Raw genomic sequence first — 10,689 nt, forward strand, 5'->3', positions numbered from 1 at the left:
TCCCTATTACAGAGGAGTTATTTTTTTGTCTTCACGTGGAGGGAGTTATGTAACTTCTTTCCTCATCCCTTCTTTATTTGTATTTTGAATACATAATTGGACAGGAATAACAACAAACGTGCTTTCCAAAAAGACTCCCTTTCAAAATATTCTCTAATCTTCTCTGCATTCAATTTCCCTCTCATAAAACTCTAAAAAAGTCCCACAACTTCATTCCTTGTTGGAGAATAGTAAGGTAATTTTGTGGCAATGTCTAGAGGTTTGTTATTGTAGTGTTTGTGTTTACTGGAAAAGTTCCAATGTTCGTGCTGTGTTGGGTTCAAGGCTTGGAGAGGATTTACGTGAAGAAGAAATTTCTACAAGGGTGAGTAATTTCTACTTCTCGTCCTCTCAAATTAGAAAGCATGTTTATAGGATTAATTTTGTTGTTTATCCTGTTGCAAATCTATATGTATTTCTTGATTATTTTCGTGGTTTCAAATTGAATTAAGATTGCACGACGTTCACATACACCCGAAAAGGAATTCCATTCCTTCAAGATCCATAACTGCAGTTTTCACACCGTAGATATATTTCTACGTCCATGGATATAACCAATCAATAGTAAGTCGACCATTCACAAATCGCTTGTAACTACAACTGGATCAAATTACTTTTTTACCCTATAGTTACATCTAACTCCCTAAATACCACCGATCTCTCTAACGAACAAATAATTTATAGTCCATCTATAAACTAATCCCTCTCGGACCAGTGAGAGGGTGAGGCCTTAATGTTCAAGACCTAAAATCATCTTTTAAGGGAGCAATTCACCTACTTACCCTAAAGACGAGAAGGAATGAATTCCATCTTGTGTAGCTATGTTCCTAGCTCCCTACTCGGACCAATCCCCAAAATGGTAGGCTTATTGAGTCGGCAAACCTTGCCACTTTCACCCATATAGATTAAAGGATTGCCCTCATAGACAAGAGTTTACAACTCACTTAGGATTAAGGCTGAGTCACTTATGGTCATCCTATGAAATGTTAATTTATTCAATTAACAATGTTATGAAGAGAGACTAATCATTTTGTGGTTCGGTCTTATACAGACTCTTTGTATAGGATATCCTCCACTCGTTTGTCTTATCCTAGTGACATTACAGATACAACCTACTTTGTAATTATTACAATAGTTGTAAAGTGTTATAAATGATGTGATCCTAATCGTTTAACCTTATCCATATACTATAGACCATTTAGGTTATTATTTGAATATGATGCATCTATATGTCTACCACATACTGTTCAAGTTTCATAAAATAACCTTGGATCATTCTTTAATGGATAATAGCATATAAAATAATCAACCGTTATTTCAGATAACATATAACTATGAGACTTTAGGGTATACACCGCAACAATTATGATTTAAATTTTAGACTTTTTAAATCACCAAATCAGCTCTACTTGATTTGGAAAATTCGTAAAAAAAAAGTAATTTTAAAAAAGTTAAAATTTGAAAATAATGACCAAAACGAGCATAACTCAATTACCAACTGATATAGAAATGTGTTAATAACCACGAAGTCTGTAGTTCAATTCCACCTACCCTAATTGTATTAAAAAAATTGGAAATTATGTGGAAAAAAAATTAAATATTTTAGAGATTTTGAAATAATAGTAAAAAGGTTAAATTGGTCAAAATTAAAGCTAAAAGCTCCTCACGGAATAACTCAAAATCGAAAATTGTAGGAATGACAAAATTAACAAACCTAACCCAATTGAAATAGACGGATGACCAAAATGTCCTCCTAGTTAAAAATGTGCAATTGCATATAGTTGTTATTTGATACTAGGTACTTTGTGATTATTATCTGATTATCATCTAATTGCTGTTTAAGTTTAAAATTAACACTAAAAGTCTTCTATGAAAAAATTTAAGTTTAAAGACATTTATGAAACATAGTCCAACATGATTTGTTATGTAAAAATATTTTTTTTCGAATGAAATCTCTAAATTTACGATTTATCTAGTCAGCGCAGCGAGGTGTTATTGGGCTTTCAATAGGTCCATAAAAGAATGATAAAACATGAATTCGAAATATGGACCAGGAGGTACCGAAATTACAAAAAAGGCCTCAAAACTCGTTGAAATTAAGTAGAAGACCAAAAGGCACGCGAATGTGAGAATCGAATTGGTAAATAGAGAGGCACTTGGAATCGTTGGTGTGTTTCTTCTTCATCTGGGTCCCAAAACCTGGTTCGACCACCTTCCGTCGTCTTTTTCTCTCTCTTCCATCACAATGTATGGTGGCGCATCCAAGCTCGGCCGACCCGGCGGCGGCGCGGGCCGGGGAGCTGGAGGAAAGCGCCCGCACTCCTCTTTTCCCCTACCACCTTCTCACCGCCCCTCCGGCCGTCTCTCTCTTGGCGGCGGCGGTCCCGTTTCTGTTTCCAATCCTCGAAATCGAACCACCACTGCAACCACATCCGAAGCCCCTCAATCCGTCGAGGAGAATTTCAGTCTCGTTACTGGTAACAATCCTTTGGCTTTTGCCATGATAATTCGGTTGGCTCCTGATTTGATCGACGAGATCAAGCGGGTTGAGGCGCAGGGCGGGACTCCGAGGATTAAGTTTGATGCGAACGCCAAGAATTCTAGTGGTAATGTAAGTTTTCTATAATACTTGTTCTTTAGTTAGTCATCCACATCATGTGATAATGAATATTTTTATGCTCGTGTATTTTTATTCTGTAATGTGCGTGTGTGGTGTTTTTTACATTATTTGAACTTGTGTTAAGTACTTCAACCATGCTGTCGGATATGTCCACAAGTAGATTGTACAGATTATGCTTTTGTCCACTTTGTTGGGGGCAGGGCAGTTACACTAAGCTGATGGGTTTTATTTGCTTTATGGAATTGCTTTGTGCAACTGCGACTTCATTACATATATTTTGGTCTTTATTCAGTGGAATTTGTTGTCAATTTGAGTACTGCTGAATTGTTTATTGTTTTTGTAACACTATTGTGTTTACATTTTTTATTGGGTGCCAGTTAGCTGTTTGCTGAATCGGTGAATACGAATACTGTGAGGTCAAGGATTAGATTACCCAATTGAGTAGCAATATGAAAAAACGTGTAAATAAGTATTTGTTCGAAAAATATCAGTAGGAATACTATAATCAGATTATCTCATCAGTACTTCTACGTGCCTTTGATGCATATATGGTTTTGTAAGAGGTTATACTGGTGCTTGTGCCCCACCTGAAAATTGGGGCATGGCTATTAAAACCGTTTCAAGCTGGTGATCTAGACTTGCTAATACTTGCTGCACTTATAGCCTAAGATTTGAGCTTATTTTTCTTTCTCATTTTGGTAGAGAATATAATTTAATGATTCAAGGAAGTGCTTCCGCTGTTGAGGTTTTGGTTTTAGTCTTACAATATGCACAACATGGTTATAAAGAATATGCAATTTATGATGGATATGGAGTAAATTTTAGTAGGAAGTAAGTAAGAGAGACAAGTTGAAAGGGATAACTCTAAGTCTCTCTTTGCTTATGGGGAGCTATATCTTGATAAAGTTACTATCTCGAGGACCTGATGAAATTCCCTATAGATTGACTTGGATTATATTCTCTGATGTTGTGAGTTCGCGAGAGTTGTGTGGGCTTTTTTCCTTTCAGACGTTTAGGTCTCGCTTGTTTGGCATAGGGTTACTAGTGATGTGATTGGTGATTTCCTCTTCCATCCACCTTTTCTTGAGAAGGGGTGCTTCTTGTGGATTGTCTGGGTGTGCTTTTTTTGGGTCCTGTTGGGGGAGCGGAATAACATGTTATTTAGGGGATCTTTTGAGATTTGGTCTCTTGTTAGATATTGTGTTTCTCTTTTGGCTTCGGTTTTTCAAAGACTTTTTGTAACTACTCTTTAGACTCTATTTTGTATAGTTGGAGACTCGGAGTCTCTTTTTTTAGAGGGAATTCTTTCTTTTTTGGTGGGCTTGGTTTTTGTTTGCCCTTGTATTCTTTCATTTTTATCTCAATGAACTATTAATAAAAGAAAAAAAAGAGACATTTATTTATTTTACTATTATCTTTTAAAATATTACTTCAGGCCGATAAATTCTTGGTGTAATTTTAAAAGATGTCCAGTAGGATGGCTAGTATCCCTGAAATATTAAAGCATGACACCAATAGGAGGAAGAGTAAGTGTCCTATTGTGATTATAGTAGGAAAACATATGGAGGGGTGGGCAGGCTTTCTATTATATAAAAAGGCTAACAACTTGAAATTTCCCTGTCAGTGGTTCTTTTAATCAAGTACTCCATAATTTTGTGCGTGCCCAAATACTAGATGTCATATGAACAAGTTAAAAGTAGTCTCTATTTTCTTTTATATTCTTCCGAAATCTCCACACCAAAAAAGAGAAATGTTGATTTTTGCTGATGATCTGGAATGGGATAGATAGAGAAGGAAAGGCCTTTTTGATGAAGAAGAGGTTCTAAAGATCACAAAAGTTCAGGAAGAAATAGGTGTTGGGTCGAAATGGCTTTACCATTTGAATTCTTGAAAAATTGCTGGAAAGGTGTCAAAAGTGAACCATGGTAGTGTTCCAAGTTTCTCGTGAGAATCAGGTGTCAATTCATGGTTTCAAATGAATTGCTTGTGGAGTCTTGAACGCTAGAGTTTTGAGTATTAAGAGCATTGCATTTTTCCAATCATTATGGAAGTTGGGGATCTCCATGGCCGTCCGATATTCTAATCCTTCCTAAATTTGAGAATATGAGGTTGCTTCATCCCGATTTCATTTTGTCACTTCACTAGAACAGAATGGATGGAATTATAAGGATGGCTAGGGCCTTGGGCAAGGGTTGGTGATGAAATAGAAAAATTGCAAGGCCTTGTTTTGTGTGCATATGCTGTGTTTCAGTTATGTTGTTGAGCCCTCTAAGATGTACCCTTTTTTCTTGATGTCCCAATCTTCTGTTTGTGTGAAAATGGGAAGAAACACATCCTGCACTTTACGTGCAAAGTGCTAACCTGTTTTCAGTTTATCATTGAATTTGTATTGTACAAAAATCTCTCTCTTTTGAGGAGACTTATTACACTTCTCGTTCTGCATCTCCTCAGGAAAAAAATATATTTTTAAATTATTATTATTATTATTATTGGAAAATGGAAATAGTCTACATCTCTACTGGATAATCTTCAAGGAGGAGGTCTGATCCCATACAAACATTGACAAAATCATTTTAAGGCTTTCCAAGCCTTGAGCAATTAAAAGAAAGGAATACATACAAAATCACAAGTTAATGATACAAAAACATGTAAACGGAGTCCTATGTTGCCATCTAGTCTTGAATCTTGTTCATAGACCAATTGTGGATATTCAAATTTAAATTAGGTAAAAAATCACTTTTAGTACCTATATTTTTGTGGAGGTAATAATATAGTCTCTAAACTTTGATTCATAACAATTTAATGCTTGTACTTTTAATTTTGTAATAATTTAGTCATTGTACTTTAATATGTAATTATTTAGTCTGAGTACTTTTAATTTTGTAACAATTTAGACTTTGTTGATTATAAACATATTGAGTCCTTAATTAGTTTATTGATATACCTAGGTAAGAAATTCCATTAAATATTAGCATTAATTCTCACGATAAGGATTATATCATCATAGACTTTAAAGTACATGGACTAAATTGTCAGATATTAAAGTTTAACGACTAAATTGTTACAAAATCGAAAGTAAAAGGACTAAATTGTACTTCCATGAAAGTTCAAGGGTCAAAAGTGATTATTAACCTTTAAATTATTCTCCTCTCCTCGAGCTTTATCATGTGCATTTTCTTAAAACTGATAAGAAGTGTGCATGAATCTTACATATTATCATTTCTCATCATATTAATGTTTCCTGTCAGCCAATGCTATAATCTTCCATGCACCTTAAGATCTAATTTCTGCTTCTATGTCTGAAGCTATTTTATGAGGTCTCGGCGATTTAACATTTTTGTACTTGAATTCAAATTTGACATCAGGTCATTGATGTTGGTGGGAAAGAGTTCAGGTTCACATGGTCACGTGAAGTTGGTGATCTTTGTGACATATATGAAGAGCGTAAAAGTGGAGAAGATGGAAGTGGTTTGCTCATTGAATCAGGCAATGCTTGGAGAAAACTGAACGTGCAGCGTATCTTGGACGAATCAACTACAAATCATGTTAAGAAGTTGTCTGAAGAAGCTGAACGTAGATCTAAGTCTCGTAGGTATGCAATCCTATATTGAGGATGTTTCTTGCTTCTCTACTTTCGGCAATTAGCACACGTTACCCAACTGCATTTGATTTTTGCCCTTTTCAGTTTATAGATTATCTAAGCTTTCATGCATTTTTGTAAAATTAAGTGGGGCTAGTTAACGTGCTTATCTTAATTCTCACACACTTGATAGTTTTTGCACCATTACATGAACTATAATTTATAACTGCGAAGAAAATATGTTGGGAATAGTAGCACTGACATATATTAATTACCTAGTAAGTTTATCAGAATTGTGTAAATTGGGTGAGTTAGGAACTTAGGAGGTTCAGGGAGGACTTAGTGTATTTTGGGACATACCAAACCTCTCAAAGAACTTGGGAGCTTGTACTTCTTTTGTGAATTTTAATGCAAATCAAATTATGTTTTTCAAAGAGTTTGAGGAAAGCTCGTTGATTAGCTATCATGTTCCCCTCTCGGTTTGCAAGGTTTAAGGCCTTAGGCTGTCACTTTTTTGTTTGGTTAATATATCTATTGACTCTCTTTTTTAAAAAAAAAAAGAAAAGAAAAAGAAAAAGAAAAAAATGGTTTGAGGTAGATGTGGAACTAGGAAGCATGGACACGTCATTTTTTTGTTTAGTGTCCGTGTCTGACTCGTGTCCAACATCGACATGCTTGAACACGTGCCAGACATGTGTTAGACACGCGTTTTTATGTGTCTTATTATTATTATTTCTATCCTTTTTAATAAATCGGACACGGGGAGACACGCTTAGACATGTTGCCCTTTCCCTTTGATTTTCTCTTTTCTTTTGTTGGACGATCCCCGCTTCATCGGTGGTTGGAGAGAATCGGCCAGCATCGACGTTGGTCGGAGTGGTGACTGTTTGTGGCTGGCAGCAGTGGCAAAGGGAGGGGGTTTTCATGGAGGACAAAAGAATAGGGGGAGAGGCTAGAGGGAAAAGAAGATTGGCGGTTGAAAGGGGAATGGGATAATAGTGTTAGGTTTGTTTGTTTGTTTGTTTGTTTTATTTTGTTTTAATGGGTGTTGGGCCTTTTGTCAGTTTTCTTGGGTTGTTGAGCTTTTGCTTTTATTTAATGGGCTATAATTTATTGGGTTTCATGCACCATTAATGTTTTGAACTAAATTCAGCTGTTTTTTATTTTATTTTTTTAATTTTGAATAGTGCAAGAAGGGAAAAAAAACATTATTCGGGGTTAGGGTTTTTGCTTTGGGCTCTGGGCCTTATTTCATCCATTCAGTGTGACTGTTTGTGGCTGGCAGCAGTGGCAAAGGGAGGGGGTTTTCATGGAGGACAAAAGAATAGGGGGAGAGGCTAGAGGGAAAAGAAGATTGGCGGTTGAAAGGGGAATGGGATAATAGTGTTAGGTTTGTTTGTTTGTTTGTTTGTTTGTTTGTTTTATTTTGTTTTAATGGGTGTTGGGCCTTTTGTCAGTTTTCTTGGGTTGTTGAGCTTTTGCTTTTATTTAATGGGCTATAATTTATTGGGTTTCATGCACCATTAATGTTTTGAACTAAATTCAGCTGTTTTTTATTTTATTTTTTTAATTTTGAATAGTGCAAGAAGGGAAAAAAAACATTATTCGGGGTTAGGGTTTTTGCTTTGGGCTCTGGGCCTTATTTCATCCATTCAGTGTGATATGCCATAGTTTTTTTTTTTTTTCTTAAATGGGCTCTTGGTTTCTTTTTTAAATGACCTTTCCTTTTCCTTTAATATATATTTTTTAAAATGTTACTTTTAATAACTAATAAAAAACTAGTATTAATTATTTTTAGTACTTAATAAAAAATAATGTTTTAAATAATAAATAACGTGTCATCGTGTCGTGTCGCTTGCCGTGTGTCTTGTGTCCGTGTTCGTGCTTCTTAGAGGTGGAAAATATTTTTGCTTTCTGGAAGATAATTGAATGATCAGATTTGATTTCTTGATATTTATGCTCTCTTATGCAAAAAAGAAGCCTCAATTTCTGATTGTTGGGATAATGGCAATCAGGCTTGGGACTTGTGTCTTAGAAGAGGTGTCTTTGATAGAGAACTTCACAATTGGGTGACCCTCATGGAGAATATTAGCTCGTTGCATCTTGGGGTGGGAACAGGGTGAATTTGTGGTCTTTGGAAGATCCAGGGAGATATTCTAGTAAGTTGGCCTTTCAAAATATCCCCGCAAAACCCACCAACACCAAGGTTAACATTGCCCTGACTAGTATGATTTAGAAGCACAAATGCCCCAAGAAGTCAAGATCTTCCTATGATCTTTGGGCCTTTAGGAGCCTTAACACAGATTATAGACTTCAAAGAAAGTTCAGGAATTGGTCTCTCTCCTTTGAGATGCAGGTTATGTTTGGATGATGGTGGGGACTTGAGGTGGACCATGAACACCTCTTCATCCATTCTAACTTTGCTTATAGATAGTGGAATAACTTGTTTGCCATTTTGGGCATCTCTACTTGGTGCCTAGGAGGGTGGATGATTGGATTATGGAAGGCCTAAATGCTTGGAATTTGATGGGAAGAGCCAAAATTCTTGGGAGTTGTGCTTTTCGAGTTCTTTTGTGGCATATTTGGAAGGAAAGGAATGTGAGATCTTTTGAAGATAGCTCTCTATGTTTTAATTTCTTTTGCGATCTTGTACAAAATACAGTGTCTTGGTGGATATCTCCATGTACAAAATTCTTTTGTAATTACAACTCTGAAAGATTATTATCGATTGAAAAGCTCTCTGTGTAGAGTTTTGTGTAGAGTTTGGGGAGAGGGTTCCCTTTGCCCCCGACCCTTAGGGTGTTTTTTTTTTTTTTTAATATATCAATATATTCTCTCGTATCTTTAAAGAAACAGAAAGGAGGCCAAACCAGCCACAAAGATGAGAGTCCCAAACTTATTCCCACATGAATCAAATGCCTTTCAAAATAATTTTGTTTCTCCAACAAAATCCTTTTGACCAGAAATGGAGTACTGCAAGTTCAATGCAAATTCCCTTCCTGTCCTTGACTGGTGGCCACAAAGAAGCTGATGAGCTTAGCAAAACCATCTAGGCAAGATGGAGCTTATTCTCTGTATAAGTTTGTTGGTGTCAACACCTTGAAGAATCACCGCCCATAGATAGACTTTGAATTCTGTAGGGAGTTTAGACTTCCATTCAACTCTTGAGACATGAAAGTCTCTATATCAACTAGCAGGAAGAGAGAATGAACAGAGGGAGCACTGGAGGACCTGTGCTCCAAATTCTTCAAGGGTTTGAGAAGGTTTACAGCTAAATGACACCCACTTTTTTAGATAAGAAACATTTCATTGAATAAATGCAATAGAAGGGGAGACCCCTTAGCACCTAAAGGTGATTACAAAAGTGATTTCTGATTGGAAACTAAATAAGAAAGACTCAAACCTTTAAAAGGTTGCTTAGATTTGCACCAATACAACACAGTAGAAAGAGTCAAATCCAAAAGATGATCAAAACTGGAAGAAAGATCTCTAAAAAGACTTATTATGCTCACCCCACAAAGGCTAGAAGAAAGCTCGTATAAAAGCTAACCACAGGGTCTTCTTAGTACCATAAAATGGATGACCAACCAACAAAGAACTAAAATTGTCGAACATATTGTGGGAAAGAACCGCCAACCAACGAAAAGCTTGCATCATGATATGCCAAAAATGCAATGGTAAAGGAAAATGCACAAAAAGATGAGCTGCGGACTCTGATTGATTATGACACATATGGCACCAAGATGGAGAGATGGTCATAAATGGCGTTTGTCGTTGGAGACAATCAACAGTATTAATTACCCCAAGGCTTAGTTCCCATAAGAAATTTTTTTATTTTCTTAGGAAAATGATCCATCCAAATAGCTGAATAAACATCCTTGACTTGGAAATCAATACCACCTACCAAATCATCCATGAGAGATTTAACAGTGAACATTGAAAAAGGATCAATAGTCCAAATCCAAGTGTCAGGCGAACGATGGAAACTGATAGAAAATAATAATTGAAACAAGGCGGCCCATTCAAGAGTTTCTAAATCATTGAGATACGATGAAGACACAAATCCTAAGCGTTAGAGTCCTCAATCCACACATCAACAACCTTAATATTCGGTAAGCGAGTAAGCCGAAACAAATGAGGAAATATCGTATAAAGAGCTCCACAGCTAAGCCAAGGATCCTTCCAAAATAAGTAGATGTACCAGAACCAAGTCGAACACGTGTATGATTAGCCACTAAATCAGTAGTCTGGCAAATGAAGCGCCAAGAAGATTTAGAATGTCCACGAATAATCATTGTCCAGATACAAGAGGGGGAATAATACTTAGCCACAATAAGCTTATACCATAAAACATCTTGTTCATGCAGAAACACCAAACCCATTTAGCTAAGAGAGCTAAATTTTGATGCCGAAAGTTGCCAATACCAATATCACCCATCAAGTTAGAACG

The 10,689-nt window shown here is 36.2% G+C and overlaps 1 protein-coding gene across 1 annotated transcript; it reads left to right on the forward strand.

The window, feature by feature from the left end:
* The first annotated feature begins 2,153 nt into the window (after positions 1–2,153).
* Positions 2,154–7,838, forward strand: LOC150038829 (uncharacterized). The gene is made up of 2 exons (XM_090311081.1): positions 2,154–2,650; positions 6,025–7,838. The coding sequence occupies exons 1-2, from the start codon at positions 2,285–2,287 to the stop codon at positions 6,268–6,270; spliced, it is 612 nt and encodes a 203-aa protein (XP_090167207.1). The 5' UTR covers positions 2,154–2,284; the 3' UTR covers positions 6,271–7,838.
* The last annotated feature ends 2,851 nt before the right edge of the window (positions 7,839–10,689 follow it).

The sequence above is a fragment of the Benincasa hispida genome, chromosome 1 (genome assembly GCF_027475165.1).
Source record: "Benincasa hispida cultivar pf3 chromosome 1, pf3_genome.v1.1, whole genome shotgun sequence".
Lineage (NCBI taxonomy): Eukaryota > Viridiplantae > Streptophyta > Magnoliopsida > Cucurbitales > Cucurbitaceae > Benincasa > Benincasa hispida.

Excerpts from the sequence above, each read along its gene's own strand:
- LOC150038829 (XM_090311081.1), top strand. The coding sequence starts at position 2,285 with ATGTATGGTGGCGCATCCAAGCTCGGCCGACCCGGCGGCGGCGCGGGC. Across the intron at positions 2,651-6,024 it reads CCAAGAATTCTAGTGGTAAT|GTCATTGATGTTGGTGGGAA; the intron begins GTAAGTTTTCTA and ends ATTTGACATCAG.